Consider the following 27,916-nt stretch of genomic DNA (forward strand, 5'->3'; position numbering starts at 1 on the left):
TCCAAGATGGCGCTGGGCGGGCGGCTGTGAGCGGCGCTCCGGGCGCGCTGGGCGGGGAGCCGAGCCGGGCCGGCGGCGGGAGGACGGGGCGGCGCAGGCCGGGCGCCGAGGACGAGGAGCCGCAGGCAGGGCCGGCCGGCCGGCGGGCTGAACGCCGCCGCCGACGCACATGAGGTGAGGGGCGGTCAGGGATAGCTAGGGGCGCGGGCGGGGGCCAGGGGCGGGCGCGCCCCTGGGGGCAGGGGTGTGGGCGGGCGCGCGCCCGGCCGACGTGGGGCTGCGCGCGTGGGAGGGGCGCGAGTGTCCGCCGGGCCTGGGCGGGGCGCACGCGGGACCCTGCGCAGCCCGCTGGGGCTTTGTGGTCCCGGTGCCCGCCTGGGCGCAGGCGGCGGGGGACCGCAAGCACAAAGCCCCCGGGGCCGCGCCAAGCCTGGACGCGAGTCTGCGGAGCGCGGGTCGGCGGGCGCCGGGCGCCGGCTCTTTGTGCCTTTTCATTAGCAATCTAATCCGAACAGCGTCGGGCGAGCTGCGCTGCCTGACAGGCGGGCGGACTCCCATTATGCAAAGGACCCTGCGCCCGCGGCTGCCCCTCACTGGGGGATTTTGCTATTTCCAGAACTGCGGCCCTGCGTGGTCTGCGGTCCCCTTCCTTTGCCCCCTCCCACAGAAAGACTGGCAAGACGAGCAGGCCCTAAGAGGGGCGGCTCCCAGAACGCCAGGTCTTGCGGCTGGTAGGCTGGCTGCCCTGCCCCCAGATCGCTCCTGTAGGCAGCCGCTTGGCAGGAAGAGAGATGGGCTTGGGGGAGGGGGTCGGCTGGCAGAGGGAGGGGGCTGAAGGGCCCCAGCTTGTCACTCTGTTTATCTACCAAGATTGTTCATATTCACACAGGCCTAGCTGATGGGGGGTGGTGGAGGCGGGGGATGTCTCTCCCGGGTGTGTGTTGGGGGGGGCAGTGACTTATGGAGGGGAGGGAACCAGGCCTGATAATGCTCCCAGCGGCCCCACCCAGAACAGCGTGGGACTGCCTGGAGAAGGGGGCCCAGTGCTGTTCCGAATAGGCTGGAGCAGTTTTGAAGTTATTTATCCATGCCTTCTCCTATCCCCTCCATCTCCAGTGTCTTTTCTAGTAGGAGTTCCAAGCACATCTGGAAAGCTGGGTTCCCGCCCCCCACAACAGCAGGAGGGGTGTAACCCAGGGAGGCCACCCTTCTGACACATGTGGTGGGGGGAGGGGCAGTGTCTTGCCCATAGGAATCCTGTGGCAGGGGGTTGTTGACTGATGTGGGGATTGCTGTGCTTCTTGTACTGAGGCGAGAGAAGAGCTGGCAGGTAGTGGAGGGGCCTTCAGAGCCTCTAGGCTGATCTTGGGGGCTGTTCTTCGGGGGCCTCTGGTTGGAGGGATGGAGTTGGGGCACCCAAACTGAGCACCTTTCTGGAGCTAGCACGTTTTGCTCCCCGGCTTCTGGCTTTACTTCTTCCTCTCCATTTCCATCTGCCAGCGTCTGGACTCCATGGGCCTTTCAGCAGACATTTTCAGGAGCACAGGCCATGTGGCCAGTCTGTAGCCCTGGCTCAAGGAAAGAGTGTACTCTCAGTGGCAGGGTTGTTGGAGTGGTCTGAAAAAAAGCAGATGGGCGGCCTCAGGCCGGCCTCTAGAGACAAAGCTGTGTGGTGAGATTGCTGGTTGAGCCCGCTCTTAGCTTGGGGGTGGGGGTGAGGGTGGGGGTGGATGGGAGAATGATACTTAAGGGCTGCAGTGAGTCCTTTGGCCCCAGAGCAGGTCACTGTGCCTTTGGGTGAACCTTTAGTCCTGCCCAGTTGGGCTTACTATGAAAATGTCTATGTACCATAGGCAGGTCATAGACTTGGAAGGCTGGGAGGAGGCTCCCCACCTGCCTGCCTATTTTGGGAGTCAGAGCTCCTAGGTTGGTCTGCTCTTCTTTGGCTCCTGGCTTCCTGCAAGCCTGTTTTGGAGTGTTGCTGAGTGCCTGTTGCCCAGCCTCTCTCTCTAGCTTGGACTAGAGTGCTGGTGCGTGCCCAGAATTTATCCCTGCAGTGTTTTCCTGCCAGTTGTTGGGACTTGTAGATTAGTCACTCGACTTTTATAAGCGATTCCTGAAAAGAAAAATCTCCCTCAGGTTGCTGGCTCTGTGTAGAGGAAGAAGCAGCCTGAGGGAACCAGGTCTTTAATTAAAGCAAAACTGAAGTGATTGCTGCAATTGCTGGCAATAGAAAGGCAGAGGCGATGTGTCCTCTACCGCTGCTTGGTACCTGCTTTGAGGACAGGTAGGCATGATCCTGTCTTTGGTCCCTGGTCTTGGCCAGCAGCCCAGCCTTCTCCACAAGCTTCAGTCCTGGATTAATCCTCACGTAGTGTTTTCTTTCCATAGATCAGATTTCTCATTTTGTTAATAAGCACAGCCTCGGAGCCACTTGAAGTCAGCTGTCGTGGACCGGAGCAACAGGGTTTTGCATTATTGAGTTGACAGGCCTGCTGCCTTCCCAGAGTCCTTATTGTCTGCCAGGGTCAGAGCTGGGGGTGGGTGCAGTGCCTTTTAATCAGCAGCTAGCCCTCGGAGAAGGGCTGGCTGGACAGTTCTGGAGAGTCAGAGGAGTGAGGAAGGAATAAAGTTCAGTTTACCCAGGGGACCTGTGGCTCTGCCCTTTTGCTTGGCCTGTTGGCCTCTCAAAGTCAGCCCCACCCCGTAGCTGGCTTGCATTGCCCGCTGGGTCTGAGGGCCACTGCCCGCTGGAAGTGATCACCTGGAGTGGGGGCCCTTCTTTGTGGCTGCTCCTGCTCCCTGGGAGGCAGCTTTTGCCCGACAACAAATCAGGTGCCTGCCATCCTGGCTCTTGGAGTCTGGCTGAGGAGAGACTCTCAGGGCAGTGAGAGGGGGAAGTGGACTTAGTCAGAAAGTTGGGGGGGCCACACTGGTTTTGCCGTTTATTGTCCCTGACTTTGGACAGTGATTAACTCTGAGTCTTAGTGTCCTGTTTCTAAAATGGAAGTAGAACTTGGGTTTACATTCACGTATCACCACCCTCCAGAGCTCAGTCTGAGGAAGACAGACAAGCAAACAAATGATTTGTAAGATGGGGTGATAAGGACTGGCACAGTGACAAACGGAGCTCAGAGGGCACCACAAGGATGGTGGCTGTGAGGCCTGGAGGGCGGGCCCGGCTCTGGGCTGGAGGAACGCCACGCTGCATGGAGGCTGGCTGTCGGAGCGGGTTTCGACGGGGTGTGTATTCAGTCGCAGTGAGGCAGTGACAGAGTGTGACCCTGCAGATGCTGTCACAAGCTAGCCCTGGAACACCCACTGTGTGCCAGGCACCTGTGAGGCTCTTTCACAGGCTTTTTATTCATTCAACACATTTCTGAGAACAAAAGTGCAGTGCCCAGCCCCTGTAGCTAGAGTAATCATGCCGGCGTCTGCTCTCCGGTGCTCACAGACCTGCCGAAAAGTGGTTGGCTCCCACCTGAATTGCCCAAGAGTGCTCTCTCACAGAGGGGTAACTGAGACTCAGAGGTTAAATAACTTGTTGAAGCTGCAAGTAGGCAACTGGTCCGTTTGGGGCTAGAGGGTAAATGCCTGACTCCAGGGACTGTGAGGGCCCCTGTGGTGCGGAATCTGGAGAGGTCTGAGATCTGCGGGGTGCTGGGGGGGGCAGTATGGAGAGCCCCCTCCCAAGACAGTGATCCTGTCTCTGGGTTAGGGGCTTGGTTAGGGACTTGTAAACAAACCTGGCCAGTTTGACTTTGCCTAGCACCACCAGGCTGTGCTTCCTTCTGGGAGGGGCCTTGCCCTAAGGGTTAGGGACCTCAGCTGGGGGAGGGCTCAACCTGGAGCCCAGTTTGAGTTGGGAGTGGCAAAGCAAGAAAAGCCAGTGGGGGTGGGGGTTGTGTGTGGGTCCCCAGTGAGTTTGATAAGGGAGAGAAAGCCAGGAGCCGATTCCAGGCTTCGCCATAGTCCAGGAGGAAGGGGCCAGAATTTGGGCACCTTGACTGACTAGAGAAAGGGACCCTACGAAATTGCCTGGGACAGTGGGGAAGGAGTTCAGAGCCCCTCCTTCTGACTGTTCAGTTTCTGTGTTTTTCACGGCAATGTCCTGTGTGGGTGAGGGGAAAGGAGAGTGTTGGCTTTGGGTTAGAGCAGGTCCTTCTACTAGAAGGGACAGTCAGCTGCCTCTTACTGAAGGGCCTTGCTGCTGCTTGTGAGCTTTGTAGCACATTCCTGTGGGGTGGGGGTGGGGTGGGTGGTGGGAAGGGAGAGTAGGTTTTGGAAAGGCAAGTGGCCCAGTCTTTTCATTCATCCTATGGCAATTCCAAGGGCAACTAAGGAAAGGCAGAGCTTGGGCTTGGCTTAGTGGGTGCCTCTGTCACAGGGAGTTAGCCTGTTGTGGCGATGGAAGGACTGCTGGCTCTGTGTGGGCGTGACTGCTGTGCAGACTCCTCCCATGCCTCCCAGGGTGCTCCCAAGGCCTCAAGCTGCTTTCCCGGCAGCACCTCTGGATGAGTGGGTTCTCTCAGGTGACCGTGGGGCCACTCAGTGCCTTGAGAACCGCACCACCATCCCCTCACACACATGGGTGGAGGTGCCACTTCCTTCACTGCACTGGGGCCTGAGCCCCTTAGCTTCATCAGCTTGGTTGCAGGCCTTTAAAGGAGGGGACTGCCCCATTGCCTTTGCAGTTCCTTCACCTGTGCTGCTTTGCAGGATAATAAGCTCTTGGTGAGTTTTTGTTTGCACAAAATGAATGAGATGGGAGAGTGGGGTTGATGGCTGGAGGGTAGGCTGGGGCCTCAGTGGCCTGCCGCTGTGTGGACACTGGAACTTTCCTTGGCAGTGAGCACAGGCTACACATTGAGCCATTGAGTGTGTGCTGTTACCTGTGCTGCCTAGCTGAGGCCTGCCCGCTGCCGCTCTGTGTCTCAGTTCTGCATATTAGGATCACCTGGGAGCTGGTGGAGGCCAGCCGAGCCCATCTCTGGGGTGGGCCCGGGCATGCATGTGTCCTAAAGCTTTTGAAATGAATCCGGTGTGCAGCCAAGTTTGAGAGCCACTGCTTTAGCAGGTGATAAGTCTTTGTCAATAATAGAAGCAAGCAAGTGGTGAGTCCAAATAGACCAGTGCATGTGACCTGGGGTGGTCACTGACTGCTTTACTCTGATGGCCTATGGGATCGGATTCACGGAACAAGTCAGGCTGACTCTCTGTTAGTTACCAGGGCCTTGGAGAAGCACCAGGTACAGAGGGGGCTCATTCTTCATGGTCCCTCTTAATTGGGTGGCAGTGGGAGGGACTGCAAGATTCTTGGTCCTGCTTGGCCTTCAGAGTCTGCCTATCCTGGTTTCTTGGTTGTGTTCTTGGCCCTGGTTGGCCTCTTGTGTGCTCCGGCAGGGTCTGACTTAGTGACATTTGGGTTCACTGTGGCTGGAACTGTGGACCAGTCACAGTGGAACCCACTGTGGCTGTAGCTGGGGACCCCTGGGACCTGCGCTCCTTCTTTTTCCCTTTGACCTCAAGGTCCTTGGGACCTTGGGAGAGAGAGAGACTGGTCCCTGAGGTGGTTTTCTGGGCTGTTACCTGGGTAAGGTGTGTGAGGAGGGCCGCCAACAAGGGGCCAGAAGGCAGAGTGGGAGGGGCGCTGGAGGCAGAGCTTCAGGTAAGACTTGGTTGCCCGGTCCAGCCCAGCCTGGCCCGGCCCCCTTTGTTGGGATGGAACAATGGGCTGTCCTGGGGTTTAGTTCATAACTGTGGCTGACTGGACACAGGACAGCGTCTGCTGCTACGTGCAGCCTGCCATGTGAGGTGAGTGTCCAGGCCCCTGGGTGAGGTGTGGTCTCCTGCAGCCCTGGTTGGTGTCCTGGGAAGGAAGTGTCCGGAGAGCAGGAAGAGCGGCAGCCTGGGCTGGGGCAGAGAAGGGGATAGGATGGGGGTGGTCTGGGTTGGATGGTCAAGGAGGAAGGGGGTGGTGTGGAGTCACATCAGGGGGTCCTCCCTTGGTTCCTTTTCTGGTGGACCCACGGGGCGTGTTGGGAGGGGTGATCCTAAGGATAGATTTCTGCCTCAGGGCTTTTACCTCTTTACTCCACCCCTCCCCAGGACCTCATTGCCCTTCCTGGTGGTCGGAGGCAGCTGATTTCTGTCTGGTGGCTGCTAATGGCAACTTTGCTGGAAAATGGGGAGGAGGCTGGTTCTTGCAGAGCTCCTGACAGAATGCTGGGAAGACAGTGGCAGAAGAGGGCTGGGTGCTCACTGTTGGACTCTTACCCCATGCTAGGCCTTGTGGGAGGTGCTGTACATACAGATTTAATCCTCAGAACATACCTGTGCGGTCCCAGTTATTTTCTCAATCCCTACTGTGCAAGTGGCTTAGAGAGCTTAAATAATGAGCTTCCAGTCGCACAGCTAGGAAGTAGGTAGAGAAGTTCTAAGAGTGTGAGAAACATATGCACGACAGCCTTGAATGCATATGTGTGGGCTCCTTCCCCTGGGCGAAGCTTCAGCCGGAGGACAGTCAAGGGTTTCATTTTGCTCGGGGTGGTAAGATGGCTGCTTTGGACAAAGCCAGGGATTCCCGTTCCTGGAGCTGGGGAGGGACCTTTACAAGCCTGTTGAGGAGGTGCCCTCCCCTTCCCCCCAGGACCTGGAGAGCAGAGAGGACTCTGGGCCATTCTTATCCTTTTAGTCACACAACTCCTTCCTTTCCTTCTGGCATGTTGGAACCCTATGGAAACTCACTCCAGGAGAGCCGCGTGAGGGGCGGTGTCCTCGGAAACTCGGAGCTGGGAAAAGGTCCCTCTCTTGGCAAATGAGGGGTGCTCAGGCATTGCTCAGGGCAGTGTTGGAGATGGATGCACGGTGGCCTCTCGGCATTGTAAGTCTGTGTCTTGGTAGATGGGTCCAGGGGGGTCTGGTGATCCTGGCGACGGGAGGGGTGAAGCAACAGCCTACTGAGGTGCCCTGGGCCACCACCCACAGGTGCCTTTCTCCAGGAGTGAGTGGCTTGAGCACTGGGCTTGGGTTGTCCTTTGGAGGTAGTAAGTCAACCTGAGCCTCAGAGGGGTTCAGTCCTAGCGGAGAGGGTTGTTTCCAAAGTCCCACATTCCATGCGTGTGTTGACGCTGATAAGGGCAGCAGGGCTGGCCCAGCTGCTTTGGGCAGAAGGGGACTTTGACTTCATGCCCCCAGCAGGCAACATGCACATCCTGCTTCCGGTAGCACCCCTCCCCCACCTCCCCCGTTGACCACCGCTGCCTCCAGAGGCCCAGCTTGCCTCTCCAGGTATTGCCTGCCCTGTGAGTGAACCGGTCCTTGGGGTCCTTTAATGGCATGCATCGGCCCTGCCTTTAAGAGTATTTGTGGGTTCCATTTGAAATGGCACTTCTTTTTATTTGTTTGAAATTTGTTACTCTCAGGTTTGGCAGGAGTCCCTTACCCAGGATTTCACTATTTGGTGAACAACTGTGGTTTTGTAGAAAGAGGACTCCGGTGTGAAACCTGTTTTCCTCCTCATGACAGATCTCTCTCTGCGTCATTTCCTTGCCTATAAAATGGGTTGGCAGATACATTTCAAATGCATGTCAGCTGTTCTCAGAGTGTGTTGCAGATCCCTGGGGGTACCCAAGACTCTCTCCATGATGTTTCGAAGTGACTGGTCTTTGCCCCATGTTGGCACTTGCACCGATGGTGTAAAGCCACAGGGGTGGCCCCGCTTATGGTACACACTGCCTGGAATTGGCCCCCCGCCCCCTCCAATGCTCTGGACCAAGACTGCCAGTCTTCCTCTGTGTGCCGTGGGAAGGCAGCATGGATGGCCGAGGAGTAGATCTAGACCCTGGAGTACACACCTCTTCGGGATTCTCTGTGACAAGATTGGAGTGCGCAGGAGGCTCTCCTGTCACAGACGGAGTGTGGCGGTGGTCCTCAGGAAATGCACTGCGCATTTGTCTGGGCTGTGTGCTGAGCGTCATTTTCGCTTGAGTGAGCGACTGACAGACAAGGTGTGGTCATGCAGACTCACGGTTTGCCAGATATTTCCTCACATGAACGAAGGGAGCCTTGCCGCTTCAAGGAAAACTGATAGTACTCGTTGCCAGTGAAAGAGCTGTCGGGAAAACAACAATTTTGAAAAACTTGTGTTTGTGAACAGGAGCCTGACTTAAAGACTTCTCTAAAGTTAGTGGATTTTAACGTGAGTTTTTCCGTGTTGTGTAATGAAATGGGGCAGCGTTTAGAAGATGTGGTTAAGTCAGTAAACCAGTACTTTCCAGATGACCAGGGCTTGGTGTTACAGAATTCTGGGTGGGTATGAGTACTGGGTAGACCAGTGAGTTCTTGTGTTATACCCAGATAGGGATAAGTCACTGACAATTCAGGTTCTACACTGCAACTTTTAAGAAGCTACCCTTTGTCAAGTTTTAGTGTATATCAGTGAAGAATAGTCACATATCAGAAAGGGTATGGACATACTCCTCCCGTCTGTGTAAAATTTCTTCATAGACTTGACTCAGAATCACATAGCCCAACAGACTGAATACAGAAGCAGATATGGGAATCCAATTTTTTTTTTTTATTGATTTGAGAGAGAGACAGAGAGAGAAGTGTTGATCTTGTGGTTCCATTAGTTTACACACTCATCGGTTGATTCTTGTATGTGTTTGCCCTGACCAGAGATCAGACCCGCAGTCTTAGTGTGTCAGGATGACGCTCCAACCACCTGAGCTTCCTGGCCAGGGCCAGAGTCTGGTTACTTCTCTTAAGTAACATTAAAGAGACTTGCAAAAACATGAAACAGTGTCACTCTTCTCACTAATATTTTTTTCACTTGGAATAGTTTTCTTTTTAATGTTAACATAAAATGGGTTTATTATTGATATTTTAGATCAATTACATTTTATGTTTTACCAGTTTTCCTAGTACAGTAAATAGAATAGTAAATAGAGTAACACCAACTGCAGTAACATATGGGTCCCATAAAAGTTCTTTGGGAGTCTTTGCTAATTTTTAAGAATGCAAACAAGTTTTGGGAGCAGTGACGAGGGAGGGCCCTGGGCAGCCTTCTCTCCTTTACCGTTCTCCGCTCAGCACTGCTTTTTCCTGACTGGCGTTTGCTCACCTAACAAACGTTTACCAGGCTGTGCTGAACTGCTGTGTGCCAGGTGCTGCTGTGGCTGCCTGGCTAGTGGGACTCAGGGTCTCTAACCTTGGGAAGCTGGTTAGGGAGCTGGGGGTGGGGGATGGCATGGGCATAAGTGAAGGTGCACAGTGGGGAGCAGCTGGGTAGCTAGTGCTGATGCTGGGGGGAGGGGGACATGCGGAAAGGTCTTGGCAGAGGTGGGGGCACCCAGGTGTGACTGCAAGGGGCCCAGCTGAGAGGTGGGCTGGGGCCCCTCTGCGAAGCGCTGTGCAGGCCAGGCCGGAGTGTGGACTTTATTCAGGTACTAGGAATCCATTGAAAGCTTTAAGCAGGGGAGTGACTTGATGAGGTTGGTGTTTGAGAAAGATAACTCGGGGGTTGATTGGACTCCGAATTGGAGGGGGCATAGGCTACAGAGGGGAGATTTGTGCTAGACTTTGATATTTTCACTTAGAATGACTTTTTAACTGCCCTTCTTCTCCGCCAGTCCTTGGGAAGAACTGGTGGTTTCCCTTCTGACAGGTGAGACGTGCTGGCCCTCCCAGACTCGGGGGCCTCCCCTGGCTCCTGTTGCTTTCTGTGTGTCAGGAGAGTGATGTTTTCTGGGCATCTCCTGTGGGACTGACCTGAAGCCCTTGTTTATACATTTTTGTCATGTTTGCCCAGCTGTGTGTGGCTCTGCTGGTTTTCGGGGTGCCTGGGTCAGGTGACTGAGGGGATACACAGTGAGGGTCACACAGCTTTAGCCCCTGGGCTTCTCCCTGGATCTACAGGGTTTTGTGTCCGTCTCCTTGTTCTTGTGGGATGTCTGTACAGAGCTTCCTCAGTAGATTAGGAGATTGTGCTCCCACTTATTTATAGAAATGATGAGCAGAGGGTGTAAATTACATGCGTAAGGCAGAACTGTTGGGAAACACACTCCTTGGCACCCCCACCCACTGTGAGAAACAGCCCCCCAGCCCTTGACATTCATCTGTGCTCATCCCTGCCTCCCTCAGAAGTCACGCTCTTCTGAATTTGGGGTTCAGCATCCTTTAGCTTTTCTTCCTTGTTCTCTGCACTTGTCTGGACTCTTGGCCTGCGGGTGGCTGGATCTGGCCAGCTTTGCCTCTTGCATGTGCAGAGCTGGGTGCGAATCTGTTTGAGTCACTTAAGTGCCGTTGCTGCTGTTCCTGTGTGCCTGTTCCCCACTTGGAGTGGCCCGAGGAGGCGCCGTCCCGCAGTCCATCGCACCGCTGGCAGGCGGGGAGTGTCGGCGTCATTGTCTGGGTTGTTTGACTTCACAGTTTTGAATTCTTTTCTTGCTGCCTCAGTAGCCCAGTTTTCACACACCCCTGGCTCTACTGCTCCAGCCAGAGAAGTGCCTGTTTATTTTGTCTCTAAATCCACTTTGGTTTTGTTTTTTAAAGATCTTTTATTTATTAGAGGGGGAAGTGAGGGAAAAAGAGAGGCAAAGAGAAGCAGTGACATGCGAGAGAAACATCGTTTGGTTATCCCTCTCATACGCCCCAATTGGGGACCTGGCCCATACCCCAGGCATGGGCCTGACCAGGAATGGAACTGGTGGGTCACCTTTTGGTTTGCAGGTTGGCACTCAATCCACTGAGCCATGCCTGCCAGGACTAAACCTGCTTCTTTTATTCTAAACAATTCTTCCAGCACCTCTGAGACTATAGAAAGGAGGGTGAAAGCTTTTGAGCATTTTTTTCCCCCGAGTCTGAGCAGAGACCCTTCAGGTTACCTGCTGGACAGGTGAGACCTCTCCTGTCAGGTGTTGCACCTGGAGGCTTTTCAGGCACAGTGCCACAGATTGTAAAATTTTCTGGAGCAGTTCCTTCATTTTATCCTTAAAAATAGCTATTAAAAAACCTCAGTGGATGTTCCAGGTGTCTCTGTCCCAGCCCCCCCCCCCCCGCCGCCATTTGGATTAAAACCACCTGGTCCTTACTGTTGGCTTTCGCTCCTTAAGCCCTTCTTTTGAGGCGCTGGGGGCATCCATCATCCATGCAGGAGCAAGGGGGCATTCCCTTGACCTGCCCACCAGCACCCTTTGACTTCAGTCCCTGAGGGCCTTGTCCGTTTTCTTCCTGGCCGCTTCCCTTTGGCGTGCCCAGTGGGCTGTGCCCAGGACCGGCTCAGGCCCTTGTTGGGAGCTCTCTGGTGGTGTTTCTACCTAGCCTGCCGAGCTCGGTTTTCTCTCCTCCCTTGGGCTTGCCTGCCCAGGATCTAAAAAGAAAGCCCTTCTCTCTCTTGAGAAGTATCAGCTAAACACTAGGATGATTAAAGACAGTATCAGGCTCTGTCCACATGGCACATTTAGTTGGAGCGTCGTCCCGAACACCGGCGGGTTCAATCCGTGGTTAGGGCACGTACCTGGATTGTGGGTTCAGTCCCTGTTGGGGCACGTATGGGAGGCAGCCACTTGGTGTTCTCACATTGATGTCTGTCTGTCTCTCCCTTCCCTCTCTTTAAAATCAATAAACATATATCTCCAGTGAAGATTTTAAAAAAATCATCAGGTTGTTGTTTTCTTCGGATGTCAGATGTTGGTCTGCCCCTAGTAAGAGATTTTAAGGTAGTCTTTAGGTTTCCTGCGGATTCCAAGCCTGTCTGCAGAGTTCCCTCTTCTAAGATGGACACTCCATCCTGAATGGGCCACCTTCCTCTTTTTTTTTTTTTTTTGTCTTGTGATTGTTATTAGTCGGAGGTTCAGAGAGGTTGCTGGCTGGCTTTGATCCACTTGCCAATCAAGTCCAAGACAGACCCTGCTTCCCCTCCTGAAGGTTTCTGCACACTGTGAACCCCATAAGAAGTAGGCAGAGTCACGAGGGGCAGCTCCCAGGATTCTTCACAGATGGACATGCTGTGTAGCCAGCATCCAGGCTGAGAAGCACAGTTCCCAAAGTCCCCTGTGTGTCCTGTGAGTCACCCCTTCTCCCCCAACCCCCAGCTGCCTTTTCTACCCCCGAGACCCTGGATTCTTGCTTTCCAACTTGAACTTACATGAATGGACTCGCACTGCATAGTCTCTTAGGTCTGGCTTCTTTGGTCAAAGTATCCTTGAGAGACTCAAGCATGTGTATGGCAGTCAGCTGGGTTACATTGCCGACCATCAGCTCTTTCTGACCTGCAGAAGGCAGAGTCATCTGTTTCACCCTGAACTTTCAGTCCTGCTTTCTCACCACCGACGGGTGGGTGGTAGGTAGTCCCTGTACCTTCAGCTGCCCCCCTATGGGAGCAGGGCTGCCAAGCCAGCGCCTGCCCAAGTGGCTTCTGGTGGTGTGCACCTTGCGGTATGCTCTCTGGTCCAGAAGGCTTGCATGCTTATAGTCTTGGTCTTATTTGATTATTTATTTATTTATTTATTTTAAAAGATTTTATGTATTTTCAGAGAGAGGAGAACGGAGGGAGAAAGAGAGGGAGAGAAACATCCATGTGCGAGAGAAACATTAATTTTTGCCTCTCAAACGCCCTCAACTGGGGACCTGGCCAGCAACCTAGGCATGTTCCCTGACAGGGAATTGAACCAGAGACTCTTTAGTTTGCAGGCTGGCACTCAGTCCACTGAGCCACACCAGCCAGGGCAGTCTTGCTTGGTCTTATTTTAAAATGTGACCTTTCTCTTTCCTCCCTGGGAGATAATTCTTTTTAATTGGTTTGAGAGACAGAGAGAGGAAAAGTGAGAAAGAAACAAATGTCGATTTGTTGTTCCATTTATTTATGTGCCCTGACCAGGGATTGAACCTGCAACTTTGGCATATTGGGAAGCTGCTCTGACCAACTGAGCTCCCTGGCCAGGACAGGAGATGATTCTTTTAGTCTCTGTCTAGCCAACCGAAACCCATCACTGCTGTCTGGCATCAGTTTTGTTTTTTCTGATTCCTCTTTAGCACGCCATTTCTGTGTCATCCTGGCCGGGAGGGTCAAGCCGTGCGGCAGGGCAGAGGTTCCTTACGGCCATCTCACCTCAGAGTTTTTACTGGCCCACGACAATGGTGTGGGTGAGGGTCCTCAACCACACTTTTTTGGGAAGGACTCATCCACACTGAGAGGTGGTTCTTCCTGCTGTTAGCATAAGAAATAGTTAGCTACTTGGATTGCTTTTGAAACTTTGAAGCTGGAGAGTCTCTTCCCAGATCCCTGGGCTGGGCCTCCGCAGCTCTGTGACTCAGCCCTGACTCACATCGCCCTCTGGGGCTCAGTTATCTGGTCTGAAGGGTGTCCTGGGGCGAGTGAGATGATCCAGATAGTCACTTCCAGGGGAACAGACCAGGCTTCACCAGTGCCCTTTCAGCTCTGTCCTTCAAGCTCCCTGTGTGTGGAATTTCCACCTACTTCACCGTTCTGTCATCCCTGCTTGTCCTTCATCCCTTCCTTGAGTCCTCTGCCCGCTGGCCACACCCAGAGCCCCCGGCCACCTTCCTGGCTCCAAGAGGCCTTCGTGACCAGGCTCAGTCTCTCTCTTACATTCCAGGCTCGTTTCTGTGGGAGGCCTGTCTTCCCCTTTGGGACTGTCTCCTTCCTCTTGACGCCCATCGTCGGAGCCTTGACTGCTTGCAGGGCATTGTTCCTTCTGGGGTTCAGAAAGCTTATAAACCACTCCAGCTCTTCCCAGACTTGAAGGTGTGTATGTATCCCTTGGAGTTAAAATGTGGGTTCTTGTTCTGAGCTCTGGAGTGAGGCCTGAGTATCTGCATTTTATGAGAGATCCCAGGTGCTGCTGCTGGTCCTTGTACCACACCCAACGACAAGCAAGACTAGTACGAAGTGGGACTGGGGGAACAGGAACCCACCAGGCCTGTCTGCCTCCATGCTGAAGTGCCTCCTGGATTTTTACTTGGTCCCCGACTTGGTCCCCGACTGATAGGGATGAGTGATTTCCCCTGCTCTGCTGTCCTATTGGCACACCCACCCTGCCAGCCTCCTGTAGGCTCTCCCGCCTCCAGACCCCTGTTCCTGTCACTGCCAACAAGCCTTTTCCCAGCCAGCAGCTCAGGCCCCAGGCAGGGGGCACTGCAATGTGGGGGACAGGGTCAGGAAGAGAGCCTGCTTTTTGTAACAATAATCAGAATCTTAAATTATTATTCCCCTCTGAGCAGTGCTAACCTGCCTCTTCCCTTCCCAGTAGTACTCAAGGTCTTGGGCCCTGCTCAGAGCTCTTGGCCAGACTGTATCCAGCCTGGAGCCCTCCTGGCAGGACCCTGCCCTTTACCTTTCCTGGTGCTAACTAGCTAGTTGTGCCAGCACCAGCGGGGGAAATTTATCTGCAGGTCCCCCAGGTTGTTTTGGCCTGTTTCCCCTTGTTGGCACCACAGCTGGGAGTGATGTAAGGGTTATAGGCCTGGTGGGAGGAGGAGAGGACCCAAGGCTGCTCTGGAGAAGTGGGCTTGAGGGTCACGGGGCCTGGCGCACTGCTCTGTGGAGCCTCCTGACGGTGAGGTGCCCACAAGCTCTCCCACCCCTCAGGTGGGAGTGGCACAGACCAGAGGGTGGTCGAGGCCCTCGTGGGACTCGGACCAGCATGGACCGCACCGCACTTCAGTGGGGCTCACAGGGATTTCAGGACAGACTCAGGGTAGTCAGGCTGGGTTGGGTGTCACCTCACTCGTTGATCTGGGTGAGCCAGTAGGTGGTCGACCAGACCGGCCTCGGGTGGGGAAGGAAGCCAGCCCAGGGACCTCGATCACCACCTCAGTCACCAGTGCACTGAGTGAAACCCGAGTATTTATTTCAAAGAAGCTGTGTCGGAGGGAGGGCTGGTCTCCTGGCATTTGTGGAGCCTGTTGCTTTCCAGGAGGATGGTCTGGGAGAAGAGCCAGGAGCTGCTGGCCGGCATCCAGATCTGGGCTGGATTACACGGCTGGGCTTGCCCAGAGCAGTAAGTCCCCACCACCACTAGCCCTGCCTGAAGGATCGGGCCAGAGAGGTCATGGAGGCCAGGGTTGTTCCCAGAGGAGCAGCAGGAGCAGCCTGGGCCCCCAGAGCAGGCTGCATGATGGGCCCCACCTTGTGGCTTCCAGCCAGAAGCTCCTCGCTGCCTCAGGGTGGTGGAGGAGCTGGGTCACCCCTGGGCCCTCACTGAGTCAGAAGGACACAGCCCAGGTGCAGCCCTGCTGTGACAGGCGGGTGGTGGAGGTGGGGAGAATGAGGGTGGAGGCGTGGACCAAGGCCGCCCTCCTTGGCTCCGTGTGGAGGGCAGCACTGCTGCGAGTGGCACCCCGGCTCCTGCCTGGGAACGGGAGTACCGTGTCTGTTCCCAGGGGTAGGGAGGGTCTGGCTGCAGCTCTGGAGTCACACTTTGAGTCCTCTCTCTGCCACTCACTCCTGTGACCTTGGCAAGTTGCTCACCCCCAGAACCTTGTCTTAGTGACTATGGAGGTAGAGGTAACACCTCGGTCTTCCCAGGGGCTGTCACCAGGCAGATCGGTGCAGCTCGAGGTGTGGCCTGCACAGTATTGAAGGGGAGAGGGGCTCCTGCCCTGTGGGCTCGGGGAGGCCTCATGGACGGGTCCTCGGGTGAGTAGAGAAGAGGCCGTGGGGTGGGATGGACAGAGTGCTGGGCTTGTGGGTGTGCAGCCTTGGTGGTCGGGTGGGGGGCTGCTTGTACCTTCAGGGCAGAGGCAGTGCCGCACCTGTGCAGGCCACCCCTGGAGCACCAGGTGACCACGGCAGCGGGGGTTGGCAGAAATGAGAGCCGAGCCTGTCATGTCTGGGGCAGTGGGCAGGTCCCCTGCTCTTAGCTGGGTGATGCACTCTTACTTCTGAGTGGGTGTTCCTTTACCAGGAGGTAGTTAAGGTGGACGAACAGTCTCATGTTGGGTGCTTTAGGGTAGGCTGGGCAGGAGCTTATCCTGGCCCCCAGCACAGCTCCAGGCCTCCCTAGAGAAGGCCCCCTCTGGGGAACTGAGGGAGGGTCTCTAGGGACGAAGGTGGGGTGAGGAGGTTTCCAGAAGATCTGGGCGATGAGGCCTGCCCAAGGAGGGGTTTGGGGATGCCTCTTCCTGTCCTCCGCCTTCCTCTCTGGGGCCTTCCATCCTGGCTGAGCATAGGCTGCAGGGAGTTTACTGAAATCAGGCACATTTTAGTCAAGGTGCCTGAGCTCACCTCAGTGGGGGTGCATCCCAGCCCGAAGGAGGTCAGGTGCTGAGTGAAGGGACAGCGTTCTCCTGGGGGCGCCATTCACGAGGGTTCGAAGTGCCAGCTGTGAACAACACTGGGAGTGCGGCCCCCCACTGGTGGGGTTCTAGGTGGGCGTGGGGTGTCAGCCTGGTCTCCAGAGGGTGCCCCTTGGAGGTCAAATGACCGGAGCAGTTCGGAGTGCCAGGCACTCCTGTGGGCATCGTAAGTGTCCAGACTAAGTCAGGGCAGCTCCTGTCAGAATTAGGAGGAGGGGGAGGACTCGTTCTGGGCTTTCTGTGTAAGCAAGGGTTACTTTCCTCTTAAAACCTCCTCTCGTGGCCCCTGAAAAGTATGGGGCTGGAGCACACTCTGCTTTTTGTGGGTAGTAGGGAGAGAGGCCTCCAGGTGGCCCTGTTCTCGCCTTCTGTGTGCACTGCCTAAGGTGGATGGGGCCTTGTGGGTAAGTGGGGGCCTCACGGGGTGTTGCTGCTCCGTGGGTTAGGGAGTCGTGGTCCCACCTCTGCCATCCTCATTGGCTGTTCAGCTGATGTGCGTTTGAGGCTCGGTATTGGGATCACACCAGTACCAAGGGATATTGCTCAGGGGATGGGTGGCTGACCAGAGGGGTGCCTTAAGCTTAGGTCTTCCTGGAGACAGACAGGGAGGGGCCAGGAGGGACAGGGATCTTCTGCCACAGTCACTCTGACCTCATGGGCCACTTCCCTTGTGCCAGCAGGCTCATGAGGCTGAACTGGTGCCCTTGGGAGGGGGTGTCACATCGAAAGCCACAGATGACACGTTCCTCCACACTGCTGGCCCAGGCCTTTCTGCCTTGTGGGGTGTGGTGGTGAGCAGTGGGGGTGAGTGTTGGGGCAGAGGCTTCATGTGCAAAGAGAGTGGGGGAGGTGCAGAGCACACAGTCTCCCTCCCTCCGGCCTCCCTCCCCCTCCCCGACCTCCTGGGAGTGCCAGGGGCCCAGAAACCATGTGAGCAGCAGCCAGTGGGGGTGTCGACCATCCTGTAAACAAGGACTGGGAAGGTGATTCAGGTCCTCAGCCTGGCCTCTGTTCATTCCCCCACACCCTTTGTGTTCATAAGAGGGCAGAGCTGGCCCCCAGGGACTTGTGTTCCTGCCCTTCCCTGCCAGTGTCAGCCCACTGGGAAACACCTATCCAGCTACCTGCAGCTGGCCAGGTGTAGGCCCTAGAGGAGAACCTGACTGCCCCACTGCCCCAGATCCTGGGTTCCCTGGAGCCAGTGCTCTGGGTGGGCAGCTGGCCTGAGCTGGGCGTGGATCCTTGGGGCTGACAGGCACACTGCCTGGGCCTGCTGCCTGGGCGCCAGGTGGTGTCCTCGTTCTAGCCCACAGAAGCTCCTGCCAGGGCTGGGCACCGGTGTCCAGACCCAGCGGGGCATTTTGCTTCCAGCTTGCTGGTCCGGTCCCCACAGTCATGTTTCTGCTCACCTGGCAAAGGTGAGCCTCCTCCACCCCCAGGCGGTGGCTCTCCAGGATGGGTGCTTGCTGTTCCCACGCCCGGCAGAAAGTGGAAGGGCAGAAGTCGCCGGCTGTCTTCATTTCCCTTGGAAGAGAAGAACAGCAGGGGCCCCACCTCACCTGTGCTGAGGTTGTTCTGTTGTTTACAGAACAGTGGTGGCCCAGCCTGGGGTGGGTGCCTGGTGGGGCAGCATCATGCAGGCAGCTCTGCTGGGCCCCACCCAGTGGAGGGTGCAGCCAGGCTGGCTCTGCCCTTTTCTGCTCAGCATCTCTGTGTGGAGAGGTCTGTCACTGCTGACCCAGCCCAGGAGACTGTGGTCAGCCACTTGGCTGTCCCCAGGCTACTGGAGTGCCTGGCATGGCTGGGCAGCAGGTGCCCACAGAGAGCCCTGAGTCTTGTTCTGCCACCCACTCCCTGACCTGTCTGGCCAGCAGTTGCTGCCCTGATCTCTGAGCAGGGCGAGCAGCCCCCTAGTTGCAGGGTGTGGCACGAGCTGAAGTGGAGGCCACTGGGTAGACGCTCTGCCTGGGCAGCGCTTAGATTGTCCTGAGGCCCAGAGAGGAGCAGGCTGGGAGGCACGGGCAGTGTCACAGGTATCTGGTCATCTGTGCCTTCCTGTCTGTTCTTACTCCAGTGTCTCAGTGGTCTCTGCTCTCCTTCCCAGGGCTGTGCTCAGCTCTGCTCTGCTGGTTGTCTCTGAACTCCACACAGGTATTAAATGTGGACGGTTCAGACAGCTGGACCTACAGAGCTGGTTCTGTTGCCCTCTGGGCCATTGGTGGGATACTGGACCAACTGCCCGGACCAACTGAGTGCCCCTCCCCCGGGCCACCTCTGTGAGAGGGGAGTTGTGCTAGGGGCCAGAGAGACAGCTGGCAGGCTGGAGTTGAGGCCTCCCAGCCACCCGCACCCCCGGGTCTGGTCACATTCCTGAGGGACCTGCTGAGCCTCCCTGGCCCTGGGGGCGGGGGAAGGACAGGCAGGGATGGGCTGCAGGCTCCTACAGGCCTCCTCCCCCACCCTGGCTTCATTCCAAGGGAGCCCAGGTCTTCTGGAGTGGTGTACAAGAAGCTGGAATCTCAGGACCCCACTCTCTTGTGACCTGGGGGCAGTTGGGGGCAGAGGGAGCCCACCCGCATCTGGTAGCAGCTGCCAGTGTCTTTAGCAGGCTGGTATTGAAAGGCCCAGCTTTCGAAAACTACAAGAGGAGGCCATGTGGTCAGGCTGGGCCTTCTGGGCAGGAGGGGGCAAGAGCAGATCTGGAATGGAAGGAGGCAGGAGAGGCAAAAGCGGTTGAGACTGGTTCTTATAAATAGCCCACTGCACCAGTGCCTCCAATTTTGACCTTTTGTTATGTAAATGTGGCCAGTCTGGGAAGGGCCTTGCCCAGGCCTCCTGCTGCCAGGCCTCCTGTTGCCACGCCTGCCATGAACTGTGTGCCTGCCCTGGCTCCCCAGACCTAGGTGGTCCTCGGAGTACCCTGGAGCTTCTTGGTGGGAGGAGGCTGCCGGGCCTTCGAACTCCCTAGACCTGCCACCTTCCTTAACTGCCACCGGGCCTGTCTGCAGGGCACTATGGCCACTGCCTCCTTCCCAGCTAGCTGCCCCTGGCAACCCCCTGAGAAACCCCCTGAGAAGCCCCCTGACCTTCTTGGGAACAAGGGCTCCAGGGCTACCAGGCACCTTCTACTTCACTGTCCTGTCCCTCCCTCTGTCCCTCGATGATGGCTCTCTCGGTGACCGTGTCCATCTTCTCCAGGTGACCAGGCATTGATGCACCCCCAAGGGAGGCCACGTGCTCAAGGAGGCCACCCCCACTGGCTGCTGCTCACATGGTTTCTGGGCCCCTGGCACTCAGGTAGGTTGGGAAAGGGGGGCTGGCAGAGCCAGAGGCGGGGTGAGGGAGGCTCAGGGGAGAGAGGACTTTGTCCACCTGTTCCTTCACTGGGAGCTTTCCGGGAGGCCCACACAGCCCTGCAGCTCGCAGCCTATGTCCTGGCCTGCGGTCCTTTGTGAGCACGCAGCACCAAGCGCACAGAGGGGAGGCTGGGACCCACTGTCCTGGGGCTAGGGAGGAGGGGCCGCTGTGGGCTCGTAGGCTCTTGGAGGATGGGACCTCCTGCCGTCCCCAGTCCTTTCGACAGGCTCAGAGCACCAGGAGTCCTGGGTGCTGCCGGAGCTGACCTTGCATGTCCCTAGGGCCAGGTATCCTGGCCCGCTGATGTGGAAGCCATGCCTGGGGCTCTTTATCCCTGCCAGGCTGGCTGTGGGGCAGGGAGTAGGGGAGGGGTGGCTCCCAGGGAACCTGGGCTCTGGCCTCTGAGCCCCAGCTGAGCAGCCTTGCAGGGCCAGGCTGGACTACAATGTTTGCTGCCTCCTGTTGTCAGGCCCTCGGTGCAGCCTGACACCCACCTGCATGTGCTCACCAGTAAGCTCCAAAGCCGCCTTTGGGGTGGGAGTGATTGCTAGGGTTTTATTTTTCAATCTTCACAAACAACGGCACCTGTGGGGCAAGGAGGAACATTTGTGTTTCAGGGAGATGGGGCTGGAACAGTCCCTCCAGGCTTCGCCCCTGGTGGGAGCGGGGGGTCCCAGGTATGGTAAGGCTCAGAGCACTGTTACTTTCAGAGACTGAAAGTAGCTTTTTGCCAACCCCCGCCCATCCGTGTGGTGCAGGGTTGTCTGGAAGGTTTTGTGTTCCCCGAGGGCCTGGCAGGGGGCGCCAGGCAGGGAGCCATGGCCTTGTGCTGCAGACCCTGCCTCTCAGTGCGGTGGGCACACGGTGAGCACACTGCAGCACAGCCAGCCTCCAGGCTTCCCGATGAGACCAGAGCCTCTGCAAGTTTTGTATTTAACGACATCAGTTGGTATCTGTGCCGCTCTGTCGAGGCCAGCTGGCCGTCTTTCCCGTGTCCAGACGTGCTGCCTTGCCTTGGCCAGAAAGGAGTCAGGGCCCTGACATGCCAGGGCCTTGGCTGGCCACATTTTCTGCTCAGCACCCAGAGACCCAGACCAGGAAGTGCTCTGCACCTCCTGAGGACAAAGTACTTGCAGGTTGGGTACAGGCAAGGGACAGCCACAAGGGACAGCAGGCAAGGGGGCTACAGTGCTTGGGGGGCCTGTAGGGTGGTTTAAAGAGGCCTCTGGGGTGGAGCAGAGGTTGCAGACAAGAGGCTGCATATTTGATTTGGCCCATGTGGCGTTTAAGAAAAAGAACCTTCATTTAACACCGGGAGATTTCACGCTTGTCCCCAAAGCTGTGTGGCTGCATATTCACATGGCAAGTTGGTCCTCCCAGGGCTTCTTAGTCCCAGCCACTTCCCAGCATCGTAGTCGTCTGCTGGTCATTGTTAGGTCCCTTGTGGGCATGTGGTTGACTTCCTTTAGTGCACAGATGATCCCTGGGCTGTGGAGTCCAGTTCAGCCCCAGTTTCTCTACTTCTGTTTTCTCATCAGTACAAATGGGGCCAGTACCCTTTCTCTGGCAATTTCAGTCCTGGGTGATGAGTGTGAGTCCCCTTCCTGTGTACTGTGCCTGAGGAGGTGGCCAGTGGCCAGGTCAGCTCAGAGGCCTCTCTGTGTGCCACTGTGCCCCTCCACAGGCCTGGAGTCTTTGCATGAGGGTCCTGGTCAGGTAACTCTTGAATGCCTGTTCTTGCAGGTGGTACGCGTGGGCAGGGCGTGGGGACATGGGGCCCGACATGGAGCTGCCCAGCCACTCGAAGCAGCTCCTGCTGCAGCTGAACCAGCAGAGGACAAAGGGCTTCCTGTGTGATGTCATCATCATGGTGGAGAACTCCATTTTCCGGGCCCACAAGAATGTCCTGGCTGCCAGCAGCATTTACTTCAAGTCCCTGGTCCTGCACGACAACCTCATCAACCTGGACACAGACATGGTCAGCTCCACCGTGTTTCAGCAGATCCTGGACTTTATCTATACGGGCAAGCTGCTGCCCAGCGACCAGCCGGCCGAGCCCAACTTCAGCACTCTCCTCACTGCCGCCAGCTACCTCCAGCTGCCCGAGTTGGCAGCCCTCTGCCGCCGCAAGCTCAAGCGAGCTGGAAAGCCCTTTGGCTCTGGACGGGTGGGAGCCTCTGGCATGGGGCGACCCTCTCGCAGCCAGCGGCTGTCCACAGGTTCCGTCATCCAGGCGCGGTATCCGGGGCTCCTCGATGGGCGCAAGGGGGCCCATACCTCCCAGGAACTCCCCCAGGCCAAAGGCTCGGATGATGAGCTCTTCCTCGGCAGCTCCAACCAGGAGAGCGCACTTGGCCTGGGCCGGGCTGTCTGTCCAGCCAGTGGGGAGGCTGGCCTGGGTGGCTGCAGCACCAATGGGAGCAGTGGGGGCTGTGAGCAGGAGCTGGGCCTAGACCTGTCTAAGAAGAGCCCCCCCTTGCCCCCTGCCACCCCTGGTCCCCCTCTCACCCCTGATGACCCGGCCCAGCTGAGTGACAGTCAGCACGGCTCACCCCTCTCGGCCTCTGCCCCTCCCATTGCCAACAGTGCCTCTTACACTGAGCTGGGGGGCACCCCCAGTGAGCCCATGGATCTGGAGGGGCCTGAGGACAACCACCTGAGCCTGTTGGAGGGGCCCAGTGGGCAGTCCCGGAAGAGCCTGCGGCACTCGGCCCGCAAGAAGGAATGGAACAAAAAGGAGCCCATGGCAAGTTCCCCCTTCGAGCGGAGGGACGTGGGGCCCAAGGGCTCCTGCCCAGGGGAGGAGAGCGAGGGGCTTGGGGACAGGGTTCCCAATGGCATCCTGGCCAACAGCGTAGCAGGGGGAGGCCCCAGCGGGCCCTACGGGGAGCCCCCATACCCCTGCAAGGAGGAAGAGGAGAACGGCAAGGACGGGAGTGAGGACAGCGGGCAGAGCGGGAGTGAGGGGGGCAGCGGCCACGCCAGTGCCCACTACATGTACCGGCAGGAGGGCTACGAGACAGTGTCCTATGGGGACAACCTGTACGTGTGCATCCCCTGCGCCAAAGGCTTCCCCAGCTCCGAGCAGCTCAACGCCCATGTAGAGACACACACAGAGGAGGAGCTGTTCATCAAGGAGGAGGGCGCCTACGACACGGGCAGTGGGGGCGCTGAGGAGGAGGCCGAGGACCTGTCAGCGCCCAGTGCAGCCTACGCCGCTGAGCCCCGGCCCTTCAAGTGCTCGGTCTGTGAGAAGACCTACAAGGACCCGGCCACCCTGCGGCAGCATGAGAAGACACACTGGCTGACACGGCCCTTCCCCTGCAACATCTGCGGCAAGATGTTCACGCAGCGTGGCACTATGACACGCCACATGCGCAGCCACCTGGGCCTGAAGCCCTTCGCTTGCGACGAGTGTGGCATGCGCTTCACCCGCCAGTACCGCCTGACGGAGCACATGCGCGTGCATTCAGGTGAGAAGCCCTACGAGTGCCAGCTCTGCGGGGGCAAGTTCACCCAGCAGCGCAACCTCATCAGCCACCTGCGCATGCACACCTCCCCCTCCTAGAAGCCAAAGACCTTCTCTGGCCTGCGGGTGCCCTCTGTAGACTCGCCCTCGGGAACAACGGAAGGAAGAAGCAAGGAGGCCGGGTGGGCGGACCCGGACCCCAAATCCAGCGAGGGTGGCTCCTGGTGGTACCTCCAGCCAGCCCCCGCACCCAGAGCTTTAATCCACAGTCTGTACCAAGGGAAGAGAGCAGAGGAAGGCCGGGTCCTAAGCCCCAAAGGTATTGTGGGTGTGCATTCTACCTCTGGATCCTGCCCAGGCCCCTGGCTCCCCCCTCAGGGCTGCCACAGGGCCTGTGGGAGTGGGTCGAGGGGACCCGGCCTTGCAGGTCAGGTCTGGGCAGGGGCTAGTGGGGACCTTCCTCTGTGCTGGGAGGATCAGGGCTGCCTGTGGCCAGGGGCAGTGTCTCTACAGGCACGAGCATAGTCTGTGCGGCCGCCTTAGCTCTAAGGGGAGCGGTGCTGGGTGAGCAGTGTTGGCGGGAGTGGGCGGAGCCCTCCCTCCTGGAGTCAGGGGGCCCCACCGCCTACCTCTCCACAACTAAAGAGCCCTCTGGGCCTGTGTTGCTGTTATTCCTACTGATCTGTTCTTTTTTCCTTTATGAGATTTGTTTTTTAAACCAAAACCAACAGAGTTTATTTTCCTCCCGGCCCCTTGGGGCCGAGCCTGGGTCTGCAGACTGAATGTATGGGGCAGTTGCCCCTCCCGCCCTGGCTGCAGGCTGCGGGGCGCCCACCCCCCCAGGCCCCAGAAGCCCTTCTTGGCCAAAGGCTTCCCTGGGCCCCGAGCCCCACCTCGGCTGCCTCAGGAGAGAGAGTGCTTTTCCTATAGTTTCCCAGGAATCTTCTTTGTTTAGAGGTACTTGTTTTTTATTAAGACAAAAACCAGTGTAATGTTTATGTGAATGTTTGAACTGGAAGGTCTGGGGTTCAAGGGGGGAGGGGGGAGGCTGGACCGGGTGCCAGGGCCGTCGGTACTCTTGTTTTCCTTTTCTTTGTGTGCGTGGTGTGCGCAGTGTGTGTGGGCAGGTGTTGCGCTTTCCTTCTTCCTTACCTGTCAAGGTGGAGAGACTTCTGACCTTTTGCTACCTCTTGAAATTCATGAAGAACAGTAAGTTGGTGACTGGCAGTTGAGGCCGTGACACTTTTGTTTTCCTCTTCTTAGCGCACGCAGGCGTTCAAGTGCACAGCCCTGGGCCCCACCACGCACACCACGTGCTCAGTGAGGCTTCTGCAGCTTTGGAGTCTTAGGGCTCATGTGTGGCTTTTCTTCTGAGCACAGGGCTAGCCATGGCCACTGAGGGTATCTGAGTGTGTTGCTGAGAGCCAGGGAGCCCCGCCCAACACCAGTCTGGGCCCAGGAGAGGGTGTGAGTGCTCCAGCCCTGTGGGAGCCAGGTTCTCAGCAACGGGGAGATCGAAGCCAGCTCTTTGCAGCTCCCTGCGAGGGCCGGGATGAGGTGGAAGTGAGCCCCCCTCCCATCCTGTCCCCTGGGCCTGCAAGAGCCTGAGCTTGTGAAAGCAGCAGCCTGTCTAGCCATTGTGAGCAGGTGCTACCAATGTGGAGGGGTGAGGAAGGGCCGACCAAAGCGTTATGTGCCCCCTGCTACTGTTCTCAAGGCTGGCTGCCACCCTTTGGCCCAGCCCTGTCTGGGGTTCCATCCCTTGCCCCTCAGGTTTCCTCTGCCAGCCTCAGACACCTCCACCGGGTGAGAGCCTGGCTCCGGGGCTGGACCGAGGTTGCCGAAGTTGGCTTCACTGTCCTCAGCTGCCTGGAGCCACAGGACTGGGCCGGCGGCTTTATCTTCATTTTGCTTCGTGCTTTTGCTTTTTATTTTTTCTTTCTACTTTAAGTTCAGACCAAAAAAATTCTGGAGTCATCCCCTACCCTTACCCTTCACCCTTCCAGAGACCCTCCAGCTAAAATCAGAGCCTGAGTTCAGGGACTCGAGTGGTGAATGGTGTGTTTGGGAGTGAGGGCCCCTGAGTGAGCCCTTGTGTGGTGCCCCCAGGCTCGACCAGCTCTTCTTCCCTCTGGGTGGGGAGTGGAGGGCTGGGGCCAGGGCCTCTTGTTCCAGCAGGTCAGTGAGGGGGCAGGGCCTGACGCGGGCCCCTGTGCCCTCCCCACCCCCGCCTACTCCATCAGCACTTAAGCCACACGACACAAAGTCTGTACTGCACGGGAGGTGCACGCACGCCCGGCCCGTGTGTGGCCTCCCGGCCGCGGGCAGCCGAAAACGTGAGGCGTCCTGTGGAAGCAGGTGATCCTTCGCAGAGCTTCAGGGAACGGGCGCAAAGGCCCCTCACTCAACGCGTTCGCGCGACGTAGTATTGTACCCACCTGAGTATTGTATCGAGCCTTTTCTGTATTTTAACAAGAAAGCAGAACACTAGTTTCCTATTTAAGATTTTAAGGGTTTGCGGGCGGGGTGGGACTGACACAACACTTGGTTTTGTTTTCTTTCTCCTCTGGTCTCACGTGGAGTGTGCTTGCGAGCGAGTGCGTGGAAATGTGTCAAGAGCTTCACAAGGAAATTGGGCCGTTGGAGGCCGAGGGCGGCTTACAGTTCTCTGCTTTAGTCACTTAGTTCCTGAATGTTTCGGAGAAACAGGAAACAGAAAACAGCAGACGTCATGTAGGAAAGAGGATAAACAACAACAAGAAGAAAAAAGAAAAAAAAAGCTCATACCCAAATTCACAAAACCTATTTTTTAAACCAAAGCACATTTTGAATGAGTATGGAACCTCAGCGGGCTCAGAAAAAAAGATACTAATATATTTATCTCATTGTTTACATAAACTTTTACAGTTTCAGACCTCAGCAGCTGTAAGGCCAGTCCCAGTGAGTCCCCACCTTCCGCTGGCGCTCCCAGGCAGAGGGCAGCTATGGGGCCGGTGCGGAGGCCCCTCATTCACCTGAGCCTTCCTTCCCAGCCCCGGGCCTCTCCAAGCCCAGCTGGCACCAAAGAGCTTGGGCCGGTGCTGACCAGCCCCCAGACCTCCTGGCAGTCCTGGCCAACTGGCACAGCAGAGGGTGGCCGTCGGCTCTGACCACAGGACCTGAGCCTGGGCTTGGGCCCCGGGATGGAGGCAAGCCTCCCCACGTGCTGCTCTGCCCGAGATCCCGGGGTGGGTTGATGTCAGGGTCCCTCTCAAGCCAAAAAGCCAGGACCTTTGCACGCCCATTGATTCTGGCTAGTCCCCGTCCCTGGGGACCCTGCCCCCCACCCCCGCCAGCAGTGGGAGGGGCTGACTGGGCTGGTCCTTACCAACACGGATGGTGCAGACACTCTCAACAGTGTTGTTTTTGTATCAATATGTTTGTGCAGTGATGAATGTATTTATTTCTCAGACTTGGGGCGAGCGAGGGGCAGGCCGGGCGCTGCCACCGCACGCTCCTGCCAGACCGAGCCACCGCGAGGGCTCGTCCAGGATTGCAAAAAAGAAACGACAAACCTTTAAGCAAATAATCTCAGAGACTCGCAGCATAGCCATACACCGCAGCCTGTGAAACGAACCACCCGGACCCGACTGACTCGCAGGACCTCGTGCAGCCACGCGTCCTTCCCCACCAGCCGCCACTCTGGGGGCGGGGCTCTCCCTGCCCCACCCTGTCCGTGTTCACTGGATCTGACCGAGTGCAGGAGTGCGATCTGGGGGGCGGGCTGGGCGGGCGGACCCCCGCCGCCCCCCCCTCCACAGCCGTCCTGAGTTGGGGTGAGGCCTGGGCAGCCGGGAGGGCAGGGCTCAGGGAAGAGGTCACTGCATCCATGCTGTCCCCTTGGCTTGGGGGACAGAAGCAGAGGCGCCAGGCCTTAGGAGAAGGAATGAGGACCTCAGCCCCGCCACGCCCCGTGGAGGGACCAAGGCCCTTGCTCTGCCCCAGAGCCGCGTTGGGGCGGTAGTTCTTGAGCCTGTGAATCTGATGCCAGGAGTGAGGGGCTGGAAAGGGACCTAACCAGAGCCTCAGTCTGACATTCCAAACCAGGGGGTGGGTGTGCACTGTGGGAATTGGGGCTGCCCAGTCCCCCCCAGCTTCAGTCACCCCACTTTAGTTTTCTACCGGGAACCCCTCCCCCTACCTCACCTTGCTATTTATTGCTGTAATTTATTGACCTCAGAAATGCTGCATAACAGACCTCACTTGGGGCAGGGAGGGTCCCCAGGGCTCCCCCCCCTCCACTTGGCGGGGCCCTGTGGGGCCAGGTGCTGAGGGGAACCTCCCTGTACCCTGCCCATCACTTGCTTTCCCCCTCCCCCCTTGGGGAAGCCCAGGTTGGGCACTGGCCCATTCATAAATACCTCGAGGGGGAGGGGGAGGGATGGGATTATAGCTGTTTGTTTAATTGGAACTGGAAGAGGGATCATGTCCTTTACGTCCTTCCCAGAAAGGGGGGGGGACACTGTGATCGCACTCCTGTACTGGCCACCGCCGCTGTCAGTCATCACATTGAGTTCACTTCCCTTGAGAGTTTGGATAAATTCAGGTCAGAGCTGCAAGTACGCAGCCCTTGAGTGTCATAGAAAAGCAATTCACCGACAACTGATCTCTCCATTCAGAAGCGTGCAGTCTTAATGTACAGTGATGAGAAACTGTTATTTTATGATCTTTTCATTAAAAGCTTGATTGAAAACTCTTTCATGGGGCCTCTGTGTTCCATGGCTGTTCTTT

At 57.2% G+C, this 27,916-nt stretch overlaps 1 protein-coding gene across 1 annotated transcript; it reads left to right on the forward strand.

Moving 5' to 3' along the window:
- On the forward strand, window positions 1-27,881 carry HIC2 (HIC ZBTB transcriptional repressor 2). The gene is made up of 3 exons (XM_045819851.1): window positions 1-174; window positions 19,519-19,617; window positions 21,421-27,881. The coding sequence occupies exons 2-3, from the start codon at window positions 19,592-19,594 to the stop codon at window positions 23,243-23,245; spliced, it is 1,851 nt and encodes a 616-aa protein (XP_045675807.1). The 5' UTR covers window positions 1-174; window positions 19,519-19,591; the 3' UTR covers window positions 23,246-27,881.
- The last annotated feature ends 35 nt before the right edge of the window (window positions 27,882-27,916 follow it).

This window comes from Phyllostomus hastatus, unplaced genomic scaffold (genome assembly GCF_019186645.2).
Source record: "Phyllostomus hastatus isolate PE091 unplaced genomic scaffold, TTU_PhHast_1.1 phas_scaffold_387, whole genome shotgun sequence".
Classification (NCBI taxonomy): Eukaryota; Metazoa; Chordata; class Mammalia; order Chiroptera; family Phyllostomidae; genus Phyllostomus; species Phyllostomus hastatus.

Coding starts and splice junctions, on each gene's coding strand:
- HIC2 (XM_045819851.1), top strand. CDS start 19,592: ATGGTTTCTGGGCCCCTGGCACTCAG. Junction 19,618..21,420: donor TCTGGGCCCCTGGCACTCAG/GTAGGTTGGGAA, acceptor CTGTTCTTGCAG/GTGGTACGCGTGGGCAGGGC.